General features: G+C 30.5%; 1 protein-coding gene across 1 annotated transcript; it reads left to right on the forward strand.

Moving 5' to 3' along the window:
* Nucleotides 1-5921: 5921 nt before the first annotated feature.
* LOC18425461 (gibberellin 2-beta-dioxygenase 8) lies at nt 5922-14593 on the forward strand. Its single transcript, XM_011631034.3, has 5 exons — nt 5922-6195; nt 6519-6596; nt 8013-8444; nt 12799-13120; nt 14002-14593. The coding sequence occupies exons 1-5, from the start codon at nt 6098-6100 to the stop codon at nt 14287-14289; spliced, it is 1218 nt and encodes a 405-aa protein (XP_011629336.2). The 5' UTR covers nt 5922-6097; the 3' UTR covers nt 14290-14593.
* Nucleotides 14594-20262: the final 5669 nt, after the last annotated feature.

A 20262-nucleotide genomic window follows, 5' to 3' on the forward strand; every position in this document is an offset into this window, starting at 1 on the left:
TCTTAGAGAAAATTTCGGTCAAAATGGATTTTTTTATTTTTTTTAATGATTATTTTGGTAAAACAAGACATCTACATGATGACTTGGGAGACACTACCAGGTCGCCCAAACCAAAACTTATCCAAATTGATTTTTTTTTTACTTAGGTGTGTTCCTCAGCCTCTTGTGAAGCTCTCAGAGAAAATTTAGGTCAAAATGGATTATTTTACTATTTTTAATGAATATTTTGGCAAAACAGGACGTTTATAAAATTCTAGGTCAAATAGGGTTTTGCATGGTTCCGAGCAGCAGACTGGATTCCAAGTCACAGGGTAGGCTGTGTGAACTATGGATTTTGGGTTTACTAGGATAATATGATCCCTAAGGGTTCAAAAAACCATAGAATTTGTCAGATTAAAAATGGGGTGTCTACAAGAGTACTTAGGAAACCCATCGAGAGTGTACTTATGGAAACTTTCATATTCCAAAATCCCGATTCCATTCTTTGTTGCTTTTTTTTTTTTTATAGAGAGAAACTTTATGGGTTGTCGAGAGAGAGAAAGAATATTGGGAAACTTTCATATTTCAAAACCTATATTCCATTCATTATAAACAGAATTTTGATTTATTAATTTTATATGTTGAATCAAATTTTTACTGATGCATCATGCTTATGCAGGTATTCTCTCGCTTATATTAAGTGGAGTACAATGTTTTACAATCTTTTTTATATTCTTTAAATCGTGTTTGCAATCGAATATCCTCTTAATATTACGCTTTTTACCTTTGAAGTAATTGATCTAATTTTTGTTTGGTCGTTTGTTTCTCTTCTTTTTTTCTTTTTTTTATATTTTATTGTATCATGTAGGTGACTAACTTAGATATTTGACTAATCAAAACGGTCTCTCATTCTCTCCAAAGTCAATATTTAAGTAAGGTATGCATCTAACCTTTTTAATTTTATTGTATAGATTTTATTTTTCATCATAAGTTACATTATTAGAAAGTTATAAATTGGATTTTTTTTTAATATGTATTCAAATTCATGGTGAAACATTTATGCATGTAATTCAAACTATTTTTTTTATGAATTTAACCTTAACATATTAAACAAATAGAATATCTATTTTCTTTGTGATTTAAATTCTAAAAACAACAGTTATTTTATTTGAAATGATCATGCGTCTAATATTTGTTGGTTAATATTGTACTAATTATTGACTATCATCCAAAGTTTGAAAAATTTGTTGTCATAGCCCAAAATAAATAAGCAATGAAATGAGCATTTTATTTAAATATTAAAGCTAACATATTAAACAAATAGCATTTCTATTTCTTTGTTATTTAAATTATATTTAATATTTATTAATTATTGACTAATTAATTATTTACCACCATCTAAAGTTTGAAAAATATGTCATCTTAGCCCATAATGAAATGAGCATTTCATTTAAATATTAGAAAGCTATAGACTGGATATCTTTTAGATATGTATTCAAATTCATAATGAAATGTTTATGCATGTAATTCAAACTATTTTTTTCTATGAATTTAACCTTAGCATTTCTATTTCTCTGTGATTTAAATTCCAAAACTAGTTTTTTTTTTTTTTGTGAAATGCTCATACATCTAATATTTATTGGTTAATATTCTACTGATTATTGACTAATTAATTATTTTTGGCTAATATTCTACTAATTAATTATTTACCACCCCTAACTCTGGTTTAATAATGTAGTATAGATCACAGTTAGCAAGTAACTGATTTAATCGTGACTTTTTCAAAAAATCATCGCTTTTTTAAAAAATAATTAGTCTATGACTTTTTCAATGGATCGGTAAAAAAAAGCCATCTTTTCATGAAGAAGTTTAAAACGCAACTTTTTCAAATTTTCAAAAAATCGTTTCAAAAAAACTTTTCTATTAATATACTCTGATTTTTTTTTGGAAAGTTCAATCTCTTTTTCTTGTTTTATGAAATTTTTATTTCAATTCTCTCAAAACTTTCTCTGGTTCTCTGCTATGGATATGGTGCGTATATTTTTAGGTGGTTATGGGTAGACTATAGTTAGCAAGTATGGGGTAGACTATTTCTTTCTAGAAAGATGAACATTGAATTCACCTACCCAATACTTATCTTGACGAATAGAACAGATAACCATCTTATGATTTAGAGATATATCACATTGAATATTTGAAATTTATATTTATCGGGAGCTCATTTCTATAATGAGTAATATATATAGAGTGAACGCATTTATAGAGTAAAAGCATTACTCCTCACTACTGTTAATTTTTTCTATACAGAGTGATATATATGTATATATATATATATATATATATATATATATATATATATATATATATATATATATATATATATATATATATATATATAGAGTTTCAAATTTCTAATATTTTAAATATATCCGATTGTTTGAGTCCGATTTTTTTTGGCCTAGTCCGATATATTCTCGATTTCTTTATATGAAGTATTTTTGTCGATCCATATTTTTTACCCCATTTTTTTTATCTGAATTTATAAAATAAAAACGAGTAATTTCTAATTTCATGTTAAATCGATTTATTGATAATCCCCGACGCGATAATGAAAACCATGTTGTCCTTTCCTCTAAAGATACTAGCCTTTTTTTTAGGAAAACAAAAGAGGCAGTTTTGTTTTATTAGCATTTATTGAATGTAGTAGAACCACACAACAACATCACCACAGGCTTAAATTTGGCATTAATTTAGGAAAGTAATGTTGTACTCTAGGATCACATGATATATATATTCCCTTGTTTTCAATAATAAATTATTTGCAATTTCTTGAGCAGAAATATAGATATCCTCATTAGAAGGACTACATGAGTATTTCCAATAAAAAGTGCTTGTATATACGACTTTCCCCAAACACCCGTGGAATCATAAATCTATGATGTTTGAATGCCCCATATATATATGGACAAGGTCTTAAGTCCCCCCGACTCACCTATTTAAATGAGTCCTCTCTCTAAAATCTATCTTAAAGATAATTATGAATTTGAAAAAACTTAAAATAAAAAATGAGACTTTTTCATACAGTTTTAACACCCTAAGTGTACAACCTGGGTGGGGCAGCCGTTTGCTTACATCCATCAACAAGATGCATGATGTTGCGTTAGGGGACGCAATTGTAGAAGTGTGTCCCTAGTACACCAATTATTTTTCCTGTATAATTTCGCTAACTAGGCCATTTATATTTACCAAAAACTTCTATACTCCCGTAGGTGTATATTGTCTATTTACTCCCTTGGATGAAACACTAGAGGAATAATTTTAGGACCCCAAATTTTGGAGATAAGAACCTCCTAACCCATAGACTAACGTCAGTAAATAGAATTTTCTGAATTGAACTCATTATGTACTAGAAAACAACAATATCCGAATATTGAATAGAGATCATCTAATTTTTTAACGGCAAAAACTAAGCGCCATAAAACTCAAAATTCAAAATTTTTCTATTGAAAATAATCACCTATTATTCTTAGGTGGTTCCCACAGTTTTAGACTAAAAAAATCCTCGCAAGCGGGCCTTCTAATCGAGGGAGTAGTATATGCACTCTTTAAATGTTCCCTTATCTATGCATCGTTTATTATTTCTATGCATTGTTTTCCACCTACTACAGAGACTTCGAACTTATTGTAAGATAGACTCATGGTTCCAAACCAAACTCTTTTATGGACTATATATATAACTTAAAAGTAGATTATATATATATAATCTAGGTAAAATATCTTCTTATCCCCTTTTTTAACTTTTGTATCTCTCGAGACCCAAGAATTGAAAATATTACTTACAAACAAAAGACCGTCATCTTTCTATCTTATAACCCCCTGAATCCCTTTAGACATGAAGTTTTGATCCAAACAAAGACTAAAATGACGCCCTCAACCCTTTTCAATATCTTCCTTTATATTTTATAATTCAAGATTTTTACAGCAAATCCGCTCTCTTTGCCCGAACTCTCTCTCTCCCAAAATTGTCCTCTCTCTCTACAGAAATAACAAAATTTCATCCACTCTCCATTTTTAAGTAAACCATCTCTCTCTCTACCAAAATCTCAAAGGAGATCTCCCATCTCCCTCTCCACCAAATCTCCCAATCTCTCTCTCACATCACCCCAATCTCTCTCTCTCCCAAGCTCTCTCAGCAGATCAGTGCTTATGCTCTCTCTCTCTCACAAAATCTCTCTCCCAATCACTACATTGCTCTGAAGCAAAATCTCAGAAGCATGTGCTCGTCTCCATCCCATATATCAATTTACAGGCCTTCTTTTCCACTGCTATCACAAAATATTTGATTAACCATATAAGAAATTTCATTTAGGGCATGGCCTAATGTTCATGGAGCATAAAGATAGCTTGATTGTAAGAGAACCTATGCAAAATCTATTTATGCAAAATCTCTCTTTAAGCGTATATATATTTCTCTCTTAATGTCGTTTCACCTCTTTGCCTAAAAGTAGCTCTCTCTCTCTCTCATTAGATAGGTCTCCTTTTTTCTCTGTCTTTACCTCTACTTCCCTATCTATGCTCAAGTATGTCTTCTCCCCTTACAAGCGGCTCTTTTTCTCTCTCTAAAAATAGGTTTCTCTATTTCACTCTAAATTGGTGTTTCCCTCTTTACAGTTTTTGGATTTCAGGCAAAATTTCTCCCTCTTTCACTGCATTTGATTTTGTCTGTGCAAATGAGGCAGGGGAATAGTTTTGTTTTTGCCATTAGAGGACCTTCAATTTCTCTCTCGTGGGTGTGGTAACATATTAGAAGTAGAGAGAGAAATCAATTTGCTAATGAGAGAGGACGGGTAGAGAGAAACAAGAAGTAGGGAGAGAAATCATTTTGCTAATCCAGAATACCAAATTTTTACCTCCAACCAAACCTTTTGAGGGTGTCATTTTGGTTTTGTTTGGGTCAAACCTAAGGGGTTCACGGGGTTGCAAGATAAAAAAAATGGAGGTCTTTTGCTTACAATCTTTGAGTCTCAAGAGATACATAAGATAAAAATAGGGGATAAGAAGATATTTTCCCCTATAATCTAAAAGTTATTTATGCGTTGGGGAACGTAATTCTACTGTTGCATCCCCCAAGGTATCAAATCATCTTTAAGATGGGTGTAAAGTTGTGGTCTCACTTAAAAACATAAAATCCAAATTTTCTCCAAAAAATTCTCATATTTAACTTTTAAAATTTATTTATTTTTTAAATATTAGTGATGCCCAAGTAAGAGATTATATATTCAAAAAATTACGTCCAAAATCCATCTAAAAAATAAATAGACCAGAGGGTTATTTTATGGAAAAAAAAGAAAAGGGAAGCAATATCTACATATGAGTCTAGGGCTCATAAAAACCATGTCCATATATAATAAATAAAATCATGAGTCTAATACTCATAAAAACCATGTCCATATATCTTTTCAAAAATAGATAGAAAAGAGGGAAGGTATTTTATGGGGAAGAAATATCTACATATTAGTCTAGGACTCATAAAAAACTTGTCCATATATAATAAATAATCTGTAGACATAGGTACATGTTCTTCAAGTACTCTCCCTCTTTCTTTTTATTTTTCTAAAAGTTGGGTGAAATATGAGTACATGTTTTAGTTCATTTGGCTATGATTCCTCCAAGTCTCAACATTCTCCTACCTCATCTCCTCCTTTATTTAACCAACGTGTTCTTCTTTCCCACCAGACAACTACAACAAACCCGCATTAATTTATCCTCCAACAAAATAAAATTTTAAAAGTGAAAAGATTAGAAATTGACATAACTCCTTATAATTTGCTTTAAATATCACCGTTTATCTCATCCACATCAAGTGTCTCACTCTTCTCCTAATTCCTGCTCCATTCCCACTCAAAACAATTTTAAAAAAAAAAAGGGGTTTCTATTTCTGTTTTTTTTGTAATTTATTGTATTTCTTTCCTGAACATCTTCCTCATTTGCCAATTGTTTTTCAGCTTTCGGGCACTAAATGTAGCAGAGAGTTAATAAGTACACGAATCTAGCTTTTGAATCATATTCCCACTCTGAAAATATCATTTGATAGAAGAAAACAGCTTTCTTCGAGTCTATGTTTATCAATCTTTCATTCAATGAGACACCTCATATCTGCTGTGCAATCCCCCATTCAATATACCCCAATATTCCCGACATTTCGCCTTCTGCACTGTGAGTGTTTTAAGTAATTCCTTTTTTGAATTACCCAAAATCGTAATTCGTTTTTTGTGAGTAAACTAAGTTCTCTGACCCTTTACACCATTTACACCAAAATTAGCATAGTGGGGGGAAGGAAATCAACCAAAATCTTCCGCATTTACTTATTGAAATCCTTGAATTCAAAATCTTTGCTCAACCAAAATCTTCCGCATTTACTTATTGAAATCCTTGAATTCAAAATCTTTGCTCTCTCTCTCTCTCTCTCTCTCTCTCTCTCTCTCTCTCTCTCCATTATAAAGAGATACCCAGTTTGTGAGTTGACGAGAGCGTTGCAGCAAATGTCTAGGAAGGGGGACAACTTCTCATCAAGAGTGGACGAGGCTTTGGTTTGAGCTTTTCTTTATCATATCCAAGTAAGCGATACAATCATCTCTCTCTCGTCATGTTTTTGTTTTGATATCTTGTTTTACTTTCATGGTTTATGGGGCCAATCGAACTCTCTCTCCCACTTTTTGCTTTTATAGTTTTTACATCATAGACATGCTAAGAGGAATAGAATAGAATGGAGCAATGCATTTTAAAATGATATGCCTATATCCCCTTTAACAGTAAAAATTTTTATATTGAGAAGAATGAGGTTTTCATAAGGCCTAGGCTTTAGGGAAACAAAATAAAGCCTCACCTCAAATCCTCATTCGGAAACCATTTTCAGCAACGAAAATCTCCATGATGACTCTAAAATCAATTTCTAACATTGACTATGAAATTTGAAACCCAAAAACTGGTATAGATCTTGCGGATCTATAAATACTTTATTTTCAAGGCTAAATGAATAGTCAAGATAATTTGCTATAATATGCACTATTTTTTAGCTTGAAATCTTTTTCTTTTATCACTACCATAATGTTCAAGCCAAGACTACCAATACGTATCCAAATTTTACTATCCAGCTGCATCAAACATGAAAGACTGGGCACTGATCCCATAAAACTAAACCACCTCCTAGGGTCATCCCCAAATCGAAGAGCAAATAAAAGCCTTTACATTAGCTCCAAATTCTTGAATGTCGAGACCGGGGTCGTGGTCAGGGTCGGGGTCAGGATCAAGGTCGGGTCACAGTCTCATTTTAAAGGGTGAGGTTTGTGTAAGGTGCCACCTTACACTATTCAAGTAAGATGCACTTCTAAATTTTGTTGGAAGATATAGTTGAGTTGCTGGAAACCTAACAATGGCTTGAAAATCCACATTAAACCCTAATTAAGAAATTTAAAATTTTTATAAATAGTGCAGATTGAGCAAGTCTATAAGCACTTGAAAATCTTAAAAATTGATAGTCCAGGCAACTTATTATAATATGTACTATATTTAAGACTTGAAATTCTTTTTTTTTTTTTACTGTTTTACATCCATATATCTCGAGAGGTTGAGATGATTTGATTATAAGGCTTCTTGTCCTACTGGATTTTTGAGGTGTACTTGAATCTATTTTTCATTATGCCCATACATCTTGAGGTCAAGATGGTTGATTTGAGAATTTTTGGGCATCAAAACAACATCTTCAAGAGAATTTTTGATGTGTGCCTTAATTTGATCGTTTAGAGCGTCAACTTTATATAAACTTTTTCCTAAATTTTTTTTTTTAAAAAAAAAAAAAAATGATATTTAAAACCCAGCATACCTAGGAATGCAGCCTTGTTTTCATCCGTCCACTGTTTGTCCTCAATGAACCACCACCCGCCTGGCTAAAACAAAACAAGCACTCTCTTTCTTTCCTTTTTGTTTTTCTCATGAGATTCTAACTTTTTCTCTTGTTTTTTACTCCATGTCAGAGCAATGGACGAATGCAATCCTCCATTTGAAAAGGCCTACAAGGACCTCTTATGTGATCCTCATGCTCCCCTTCTCGACACAGTTTCAGCCCAGGACTACGACCTCCCACTCATAGATGCCTCTCCTCTCCTTCACAAAACAGGCCAAGAAAGAGAGAGCTGTGTTAAAGAGATTGGGAGAGCTTCTTCAGAGTGGGGTTTTTTCCAGGTGGTTAACCATGGAATCTCCGGACAACTTTTGAACACAATTAGGAGAGAGCAAGAGAAGCTCTTCAGGTTGCCATTTGACAAGAAAGAGAAGCTTCATATCTTTAAAGATAGCTATCGTTGGGGCACCCCCAACCCCAAAACTCTGGAAAAGTTCTCATGGTCAGAGGCCTTCCATATTCCATTATCCGGGATCTCAGAAAGCGAGGAGATCAAAAGCCTAAGGTTTGTCTTTTATCAATTTGATCTCTCGTTCGCATAAATCTTGTCATGTCTGAGACTTTAGAAACATAAATACATCTTAACAATTTTATTGAAATCTAACTATAGAAGTAAATGTCGAATGAAATCCTATCATACTTTTTTTAAAAAAATAATTATGGATCTGTTATATTTGAAAGGTCAATTTTGATATCGATATTTCTAATATTTGTATCCATGTTTGTACTGCATAAGCGCCACGTCGGGGTATTCATTTATGTCATAAAAAATGATCTATTTTAGTCTTTGTGTTGGGTTCCAAGGCTGGGATATGGTCGTAGAATAAGGCTCCTTTTGGGTCGACTAGATTTCAATATTAAGGGCCTGTTTGGCTCCATGTGTTAACAAACCCAAGTTTTGAATCAAAACATTGTTATGTCAAACCTTAGTTATATTAAATCCTGGTTATTCAAGTAGGACTTGTTTGGATGGCCTTGAATGGTACCGAGGTTATGCAAATATCATATTTGGATCATCTTTTTTATATAACCCGGTTTACTATTGCACATAGAGAAAGAGCGAAAGCATATCAAACTTTAAATTTTAAGATAATTTTTCTCTTAAAACATTGAAATAGTTTCTCTCCAAAAATTTTGAGACAATTTTTCTCTCTAGAATTTTGAAATTTCAAATAGTTGACAATTCCTCTCTCCAAAAATTTTGAGAGTTTCTATCTCTAAAATTTTCATATAGTTTCTCTCTCTAAAATTTGATATAGTTTCTCTCACTAAAATTTTAATATACTTTCCCTCTCTAAAACCTCAAATTTGAGATGGTTTCCCTCAAAATTTTGATATAGTTTCTCTCTCTAAAAAGTTTTAAGTAATTTCTCTCTCTAAAATTTGATATAGTATCATTCTCTAAAATTTTAAGATAGTTTCTCTTTCTAAAACTTAAAATTTGATATAGTTTCTCTCTCTAAAATTTTTGAAATAGTTCTCTCTCTAAAACATTTCAATTTGTTTCTCTCTCTAAATTTTGATATAGCTTCCCTCTAGAAAACTTAAAATTTGATATACTTTATCTCTCTAAAAAATTTGAGATAGTTTCTCTCTAAAAAAATTTAGATGATTTTTCTCTTTAAAATTTGATATCGTTTCTCTCTAAAACTTAAAGATACTCTATCTCTCTAAAGTTTAAAATTTGAAATAATTTCTCTTTAAAATTTTGAGATTGTTTCTCTCTCTAAAAATTTAGGTAGCTTTTCTTTAAAGTTTTAAGAAACTCTCTCTCTCTAAAACTTGAAATTTTATATAGTTTCTCTATCTAAAAATTTTAAGATAGTTTGTCTCTCTAAAATATTTTAAATAGTTTCTCTCTCTAAAATTTGATATATTTTCACTCTCTAAAATTTTTGATACTTTCTATTTAAAATTTGAAATTTGGGATAGTTTCTCTCTCTAAAATTTTGAAACAATTTCTCTCTCTAAAATTTTATATAGTTTCTTTCTATAAACTTTTAAAATATATTTTATCTTCAAAACTTGAAATTTGATATAGTTTATCTCACTAAAATTTTTTAGATAGTTTCTCTCTCAAAAACATTTCAGGTTGTTTCTCTCTGCAAAATTTTAAGATACTTTCTCTATCTAAAATTTAAAATTTAAGATAATTTTTCAAAAAAAATTGAGATAATTTCTCTCTCAAAAAATATTCAGGTAGTTTCTCTCTCTAGATTTGATATAGTTCATCTTTCTAAAGTTTTAAGATACTTTCTCCCCCTGAAACTTCTATAGTTACCTCTCTAAAATTTTAAGATACGTTATTTATCTAGAACTTAGAATTTGATATAATTTCTCTCTCTAAAAAATTTGTGAAGGTATATCTTTCTAAATATTTTCAAGTAATTTCTCTCTCAAAAATTTTATATAGTTTCTCTCTCTAAAATTTTAAGATACACTCTCTCTAAAACTTGAAATTTAATATAATTTCTCTCTCTAAAAATTTTCAATAGTTTCTCTCTAAAATTTGATATAGTCTCTCTTTTTAAAATTTTAAAATACTTTCTCTTTCTAAAACTTAAAATTTGAGGTATTTTCTCTATTATCAGTTGTATTATATTGTAGAAAATTTGTTTTATGTAGGCTGGACCGCATTTCTACAATATGTGGTCTAGAGGTATGAAGCATCCATCTTAAAGATGGATGCAAATAGGTGGTCCATCTGAAAACAAGTATAACTAACGATCCAAATATGTTCTTAATATAATTATTTTTTCTAGCTTTTAATTATTACTTTTTTCATATTCATGATCTCCAGCATAAAGATTATATATTCTTTAAAAAATAAGCTCATATTATATCTAAAAAATATATTTATTGCCAAGCCCACATTTCTACAATATGCACGATGTCCACACAGATACAGTGTCCTATATTGTATTCCGTTCTTCATACTTACCCAAAGTCGTGGATAACTCAATTTTTTTCTTGATTTTGTGTACCTTTGTTTTGGCCCTCTTTCTTGTTTACAAAGAATGTGATTATGTATTAAAAACAATCGCTGAACATATTTTTATGCAAGATACCCTGGGTATACAAAACATGATTTTGACTACCTCGGGATCCAAACGACCCATGACTCTTTTATGATGTAAAAAGTTAAGGTTATAGAGCAATGATTTCATGCAACGGTTGCATCATAATATAATGCAACAACTTTCAAAAACCATGTTATGGCCATTTGTTTGATCCAAATTTTGAAATATACACTCTTTTGATTCTAATAAACAATCAAAAAAAATAAAATAAAAATGAAAACACAACCTAGAAAGTATTTTTTAACCCAATTAACATAGGCCATTCATTTTGGTGAGATGCTTAGATCTAAGGCTTAGAAGGATTTTTTTCATTTCCAATCTTTTGGATGACTTTATTATCATTAGATGAACAATGTTAAAAAAGAAAAAATGATTTTGTATTTATGAAAGCTAAGATCTTGAAATTCACCAAATGAATGGTCTAGATTCGTTTTTGGAAGGGACTCATTTTGACCATATCTAAGGTTCTGAACTTTTTTTTGGGGAATTGATAATTGAGATGAAAAAAATGTGTGCGTCAAATTTTGGGTCATACAAATAACACAAACCTGATTTTCTAGAAGTATTGTTGCATTATAGTATGATGCAGCCGTTGCATCAAATCATTGCTGAAGGTTATATATTCTTATTGAGGTGACAAAAGTAATGGACAGTTTCAAGCTGGTCTGTATACTTCTTGCCATCAAAATTTATCCATGATTGTAAAACACAAAATCTAAAGGGGTTCACAAGCTAGAATATGTCAAATCTAATAACTCTTTAGAATCTGATCTTATCATTATAAACTCAATTTAGAACTAGGTGGGCGTAGTCCAAGGGCATTTTGGCCCTAAACAATTTAAAAAATAAAAATAGAAAGTAATTTTAAAATAAAAAACTTCTGGTAAAAATAAATTGAATCGTAAAACAAGTTTAAAAAGTTAAAATGAGCTTAAAAAATAAATGATTTACAATTTGAGAGGTTAAAAAAATTCTAGAAAAAAAAGAAAAATATAAAAATAGTAATTATGTCATAAACATTCTCCAATCTTTACTAAATACATCCAAATCATCCAATAATCTTTAATTTTTAAAGATTCTTTTTGATTTTTTTATACCCGAGTTGTACACCAAACTCAAGGAAACTTAGCGAGGCTGAGATATCCATCCGAGTGGTCTTAGGCGAGTCATGGCACACTTTTTAAAATAGTAGCGATATGCTCAAATATCACAAATAATTAAAAATATATTGGCCAAATATAACAGAGTGTAGGCTCTCAGCATGACAAATCCTTTGCAAAATACGTTTGTGAAATGATTAAAAATGCGCTATCGTCTGAAAAATATAATGACAACTGAAAATTGACTTTCCTTCAATACCCATATAGTTGGTATAATTTTGTTGCTAATTTTTCTCAGTATCATAACATATCTCTGATTTTGTTATATATTGATATGAACTATGAAGTATGAACCGTTACTCAATAAGTGCATTTGTATGTGTTTCATGAGCCACTATTAGGTGTTTTTTTTGCCTGCAGCACAAAAAAGAAGTTATATATGCATGTTTTTTTTCTTGTCTTCTTTCCCTCTTGCGGCGAAATCATTATCATGTTATATTTATTATAAACTTCTAAATGATGTTAATAGGATTTCAAAAAAAAAAAATCACTAACTCTAGAGTCTCATTTTCAAATTAAAATAGCAATTTTGATTATTGACGCATCTTCCTTCTTTACTAAATGGAAACAAATGTTATAAATCACATATGTTGTATATGTTATGTGGTTTGTGAATTAGGTATGCCATTGAAGAGTTTACTACAAAGGTTGCAGATCTATCTCAGAAACTTGCAGAAGCATTGGTAGAGAACATGGGTATCACAACGAGATTGTTTGCAGAGAATTGCACCATGAATTCTTGCTACCTACGGTTGAATAGATATCCTCCATGTCCGATGCCCTTGGAGATTTTCGGGCTAGTGGCCCATACTGATAGTGATTTCCTTACCGTTCTATGTCAAGACCACATCGGAGGATTGCAATTGATGAAGGATGGAATGTGGGTCACTGTTAAGCCTAATCCTGATGCTCTTATTGTCAATGTTGGAGATTTATTCCAGGTACTCGTAGTCAAGTTTTACAAAATTTATTAAACTTTTGTTCTTTTCTCTTTGGTAGACGAACATGGAGTATAGAACATTCTACCGTCACTATCACAGCGGTAAAACATGCATAATTTAGAAGTTGAAACTTTGGCTCCATATTCAAATAAATATGCATCCTTCTCTTTCAACTAGTCTAGAGGTAGGAATAGACTCAATAGGGGTGAGAACGGGTAGGATCGGGGCCAGATCCAACTAGATCTGGATTCAGATCTGAATAGTATACATCGGATACAGATCGGATCCTCATTCATACCGAATCTTGGATATTCGGATCCCGATCTGAATAGTATACATTGGATCCAGATCTAAATCTGGATAGTATATTGGATTCGCATCTGGATTATATATACACTATTTTAAAAAACATATATAAAATAAAATTTACTATTTACAAAAAAACAGGTTGGATCCAAATCATGATCCAGGTCGGATCTGAATCGGATCCACCTGCACCCAGATCCGATCTGGATTTTAATTTGGATATGATTTTTGGATTTGAGTCGGGATTACGGATCCAAATTTTGGATCCATACCCGAATCCAAAGAGGATATGAAATCTATGTTTCAGATCCAAATCAGGTCAATTCTCAGCCCTAAGGCTCAAGGCAAGGTGGTTAGAATGGTAGGTCACCACAACAAGATGTCTTGAGTTATATTCTTACAATGAGTAGAGGACTCCATCCCTATTGAACTACCCCAAAAAAAAAAAAATACCAGTTTAGATATTTCTTCGTGAGTTCTCTTCTTAAAAAAGAAGAATACGAAATCATGATTTAATGAATTTGATAGTAGTTAGGAGCATGATATGTAAAATAAGCGTCATTGTTCTTTTGCAGGTATTGAGCAACAACATGTACAAGAGCGTTGAGCATAGAGTGATTGCCAATAAACAAGAGAGGTTTTCAGTGGCTTATTTCTTATGTCCCTCACATGACACACTGATAACAAGTTACAAAGAGCCTTCGTTATATAAAAAGTTCACTTTTTGTGAATTTCAACAACAAGTGCAAGAAGACGTGAAAACAATCGGTTACAAGACTGGGCTCGTTAGTTTTCGTAAATCATCATCGTCATTCGAGCTTTATCCCAATTATTTGGGGTCTACTACTTCTGAGGTTTCATAAATGAAAATGAAAAATAATATCACCTAAAAGAAAAATATACTATTAAATAAATTCAAAAGTATAGTTTATAAAACCAATAAAGAAAGTGATGGTGAAAAATATTTGTTTTATGTTTACTTTTCTTTTCCTTGTTTATGTACCTTGTAAGAATTTTTTAAGGTTATATTTTGATGGGTTGGAGGATATATGGGCTCCTCTGCCTAATACATATATTGTGCAAGGTTTCTATGTGAAAAAAACTCATTACAAACTTCATAGGTTTGTAAAATTTTAATAATACTGTTTATTGTAATTGTTGTGTTAACATTGGTCATAAATATATTCAGCTTAATATACTGTTTATTGTAAGTGTTGTGTTAACATTCGTCATAAATATATTCAGCTTAATATACTGTTTATTGTAATTGTTGTGTTAACATTGGTCATAAATATATTCAGCTGAATGCCATGCAGAAATCATCAAAAGGAATGAGAATTCGAGATTTCTCTCTTTTTTTTCTTTCGTTTTTTGTTAACTTTAATTCGAGATTTCTCTTTGACTATTTTATACATTGATATTCACACATGCTTCTTGGTTCACTTTGACCCAATTAGCGTCTCCCTCTCTCTCCCTGGCACCCTGCAGTCTCTCTCTCACACCCGCCATTAGCAGTCTCTCTCTCACACCCGCCAATAGCATTCTCTCTCTCTAATATAACATTTATTTATTTATTTATTTTTTTTTTTGGGTTAGTACATTTTTTAGTTATTTTATTTGCCTATCTACTATATTAATATATTATATTTTTTATTAAGATGGATCACTTGAATATAAGAAGTAATACATTAACATATTATCATTATACATTAATAACCCAAATATTGTAAATTAGTAATTAATTATCTATATATTGATTAAGCCCATCCGTTTTCTTAAAAATTTATTATTTCAATGATAATACATTAAAAATTATAAATTAATAGCCTTGTCATTGGTCCTCTATGTTTGATTCTCTTATTTCAATGATATAATTTATTATGAAATTATAATTAATATTTATTGATTTATTCGAATTATAAATTATATAATACAATTTTTTTATTATTGTAAATAATATTTTTAAATTAGACGATAATATAAGACAGTTTAGATTTGTTCTTATTTATATAGTAAAATAATTATAAAATATAATTACAAATTCCGCATATGATAACATAGTTAGTTAGGTTGTGATAATTTGCAATGAGTAAACCGAATTACTAAATAATTGGTACTTTGAGGTGATACTAATTTCACTTTATATGAAAATTTATGACTTTTAGTCTTATAATATGGAATATTTTTTAATATTTTTAAATTATTTTGATGCAATATTATATAATTATAATTATACAGACATCCATAGAAGAAAACGTCGTCTCATTATTCACCTATTTTTATAAAGTAATAAAAAAACATAATGCATCACTCCTAATTTCTTTTAGAACAATATTTTTAGAGATTTATTGAAAGTTTTTTGGGACAAAAATTATCGATTCCTCCGATAACACGGGTATGGGTGTGACCGATTCTAGTCACCGTTCCATTTTTTTTCAAACCATTGCTTTGATTAGTGTGTCCGATTCTAATCACCGATCCATTTTTTTTCAAACCATTGCTTTGATTAGTGTGTCGCTACAATAAATCAACTTCTTAATCAAAGAATCTGTGGCTCCCCAACTAATGATAAGCCGCCTCATATGTATTAAACATGCAATGCCATATTGGCTTAGTGTTGAGCCTTTATATAGGAAAAAGCCTGATTCTATTTTCGACGTGGGACTAATTAACCTTCACCTTTGCACCTCGTTGTTCTCTCTCTCGCCTTGTCTCTCTCTCTAAACTCCTATTTTAATAACAATATCCCACCTTTGCACCTCGTTGTTCTCTCTCTCGCCTTCTCTCTCTCTATAAACTCCTATTTTAATAACAATCTCCCTCTAGTGTATCCTATTAATAGTTATGTAATATATTATTTTTTTTGTATTATAGTTATGTAATATATTATTTTTTTTGTATTATAGTTATGTAATATATTATTTTTTGTTATAGTTGTTAAGTTTTTAAAATTTAGATGATATTATAAGACAAAATTTAAATTTATTTTAATTTGTATGTACAATAATTGTAAAATATAAATTAATAACTCTAATTTCAATATATAATATTATAGGTAGTTAGTCGTTTTAATTTTAGATGAGCAAAGATAGGTAATCAATATTTAATGTGGTACTAATCAATAAGGGGTATTATTTTCTTAATTATATAAAATGGAGTTTTAAAAAAAATTAATCATTTTAATGCAATATTATAATATTTAATTTAATTAATAATTATAGATACATCCAAATTGGGAAACGTCTCCATAGGCACGTATTTTTGTAACAAATGAAAGCACATAATGTAACACCTCTGATTTTTTAAAAAACTTAAAAAATACTAATTATAGATATTTTTAGTAATAACCAAAAATATTTATTATAATATTAATTTATAATTATACATTGATAAGCAAATATTGTAATTTTATTTTCATTATAAATTATGTTATGTATTATTTTTTCTTATAGTTGAAAATAAGATTTTTGTCACTATTTTTTTAGAAACCTAAAAAATTAGATTTTGGAGAAATTATAGTATTTTTTAAATATATTTCTATTATGAAGTGTTTTCTAATATGTTCTATATGGGAAATGATTATTTTAAATCTTGTAATATAGAAGTATTTTTTAATATTATTAAATTATTTTGATGTAATATTATAGTACTGTATTAGTAGTAGTATAATTGATAATTATATAGAGTACAGACATCTAGATAGGAAAATAGTATCTCTATATTCACCTATTTTTACAAACTCATGAAAGTACATAATGCACCACTCCAAAATTCTTTTAGGATCTAAACGAATTCTATTTTAAAAATTTATAGTGAGTTTTAAAATATATTTTTAAACAAAAATTGTCGATTTCACTGATTCTCCGATCCGATCCACCAATTCTTCGTCCGACACGAGTATCAGCGTGACCAATTCGAATCACCGATCTATTTTTTTAAACCTGGCTGCTAAGTTCTATGATTTTCCAGGAACAACCAAGGGACATCTTTATGGATTGGATTGTATATCGAAGTGGTTATGGACTGCTTCACTTTAATTATAAACTTGGCTGGATAGAAAATAAGAAGAAAAAAATCCTATTCTTTGCGGGGAAATTGTATTGTTGATAAAGTTTCTTCCTCTCTAATTTTTGTCGAACATTTTCACTTTCGTCCTCTCTACTTTTTGTCGAACACTTTCTCTTTCTAGATTCAAACGTTCTTTATTTTACGATTTCTTATATGGGTATGATATGGTTATAGATGTTGTTGCGTGTGGTGTTTGACTATTTAGGCAAAGAAGGTAAAAGTAAATATTAGGGAAAATTATAGATATCCCTTGATTACACACTCTCTAACCATACCCCCTAGTACTTTTTAAACCAAGCACTACCCTAATACTTTCTAATTTTACATCTCTCTTAAAGCCTCAACATTCAAGGTACTTTCTCTCTTAAAGCCTCAACATTCAAATTTTAGATAAAGAAACTCTCTCAAATTTCATATTTTTTGAGAGAAAAACCACTCAAGTTTCAAAATTTAGAGAGAAAGTGTCTCAATTTTTAATTTTTTAGAGAAATAAACTATCTTGAATTTCGAGTTTTAGAGAGAGAACTTATCTGAAACTTCAAGTTTTTTACTTATTTAACTTTAACTAAAAGTTTTTTTAAAAATTTGAGATAATTTCTCTTACTAAAACTTGAAATTTAAGATAGTTTCTCTCCCTAAAAGTTTTAAGGTAGCATATCTCTCTAAACATTTGAAATTTGAGGTATTTTCTCTCTCTAAATATTTTGAGATATTTAACTATCTAAAATCTAAAATTTCAAGTTTTAAGAGAGAGAAGCAATCATATATTTTTTATTGGGAGGACGGGGGTTGTAAAAATAAAAGCTATTAAGGTAAGTGATGTGCTTTAAAAATATTGAGCGTTGCCGAGAAAATATGGTCCAAGGGGTATATATAACTTTCTTTAAATATTACTGTCATATAAAAATGGGTACTTGTCAACAATTTTTAGGATGTTATAACTAAAAGCGTTGTTTGTATAAGGTTGCAACCTTATTTGTATAAATAAAGTTATGATACTCTATACCGCCTATTTTATTTGGATGGTATAGATTTGATACATATTTTAAGTCAATGTCAATACTTGTCATGCCTTTTAAGAGTGTCTCGAATCTATATCCTCCAAATAAAATGGATAGTGTAAATTATTGCAACCTCTTTTTACAAATAAAGTTGCTACTTTATATAAACATTTCCATAACTAATTTTTTTAAAAGTGAACATTATTTAAAAACTCAAAAACTTAAAGTGATAATATATTTCTAAATTGTCTTGCATGGAATACTTTAAATTTTTACATTTCATTTCTTATATTTTTGGAAGTTTTAGTGACGTCAAGTAGTGGATTTTTGGAATAAAGGACTAGAAAATTAAGACATGTAATAAACACATGTATCGTCATCAATGTAACACTAGTAGGACACAGAGTACTCTTGTTCAATATGAAAAAGAAAAACAAAATTATCACAAAAATAGTTTTGTCATCTCAAAGCTAAATAAACTTTATTCATTTGTCTTCCTTTTTATAATAACCTTCTATTAAAATGAAAATACTGCGTAAGAAAAAAAATAAAGAGTCACCAGATTAGGAGAACGTGGTGACGACCTTCGAGGATTGATGGACACCACCTTTTGCAAGCGAATCGTCCTTAGAATTGGCTTCTCTAAAACACTGAAAGAGCACTCTGATCTCATCTAGTATGAGGCCTAGTCTCCCAGGTGATCTATATTCACCTTTATCCAAGTAATAATATTTGTCAAGTCTCTCTCTATGATCTTCTGACCCTCCAACAAAGAAATAAGCTTAGATCCTCTAGCAAGCCTCTAGCTTCTGCCTCATTAGAAGTTGCATTAATGTAATGATCTAAAAAGGAAATAATTAGATCACATGTATGGTCTCTGATAAGTCCACCATATCTAGCTGAATTGGGATAACCAAGAGAGCTACTATCGAAATTGACCTCCAAGAAGTTCACCGGTAGAGGGGACCATAATACATGCCTTCTTTGAATCGTGAGGGATAAGTTTTCTACTTTTTTAGGATTCATAATAATTTGATCATAACAAATAAACTTGTAATCTTTGTCAGTTAAGGACTGTTTTGCCACTAATACTAAGATGTTTGACTTAAGGATAGACAGGTTGAAACATTACTCCATCAAAGGTTATCCTATTACTCTCTTTCCAAATATTCCACATAATACTCACCCAAATCGATCTCCATAAAATTGTGCTCATCTTTAAAATGCCAGGTGGACTCCATTGTTGCAGCACCAAATCCATTTTATTAGAAATGATATGAATTGGAACTGCCTACCCCAACCCCAAAGCCCCATTGTGAAATGGCAATGAAGAAGGTGATGGTCCCATGATTCATTGTCAGCCTTACAAAGGATACATATGTTAGTTAGGATAAATCCCCTTTTTCCTTAAGTTATTAGGTGTGGCAAGTTTATATTGACAAGCAACTCATAAATAATAATTGCACCTTTAGAAGAACATGTGAACTCCAAACTGTTAACATGTATGGCCATAAGGCGTAGCGTGACTTTGCCTACAATTGTGGGCTGAGAGGCCTATAATTATGGGAGGAATCCTATACTTATCACATCCAACGTTCACATGAACCAACATCCATATGAACATTGGATGAATGTCCCTACGATCAGGGAAGACCCTTTCTCAGACACCTATTGGAAAGATAATCGTTAAGCCATTTTCTTCTCCCTATAAAATGGGAAGCCAAAAAGAGGAAGAACGCAGCAAAAAAGAAAGATATATAGAGTTTC

This window comes from Amborella trichopoda, chromosome 2 (genome assembly GCF_054954075.1).
Source record: "Amborella trichopoda isolate Santa Cruz 75 chromosome 2, AtrichopodaSantaCruz75HAP2 v2.0, whole genome shotgun sequence".
NCBI classification, from domain to species: Eukaryota; Viridiplantae; Streptophyta; class Magnoliopsida; order Amborellales; family Amborellaceae; genus Amborella; species Amborella trichopoda.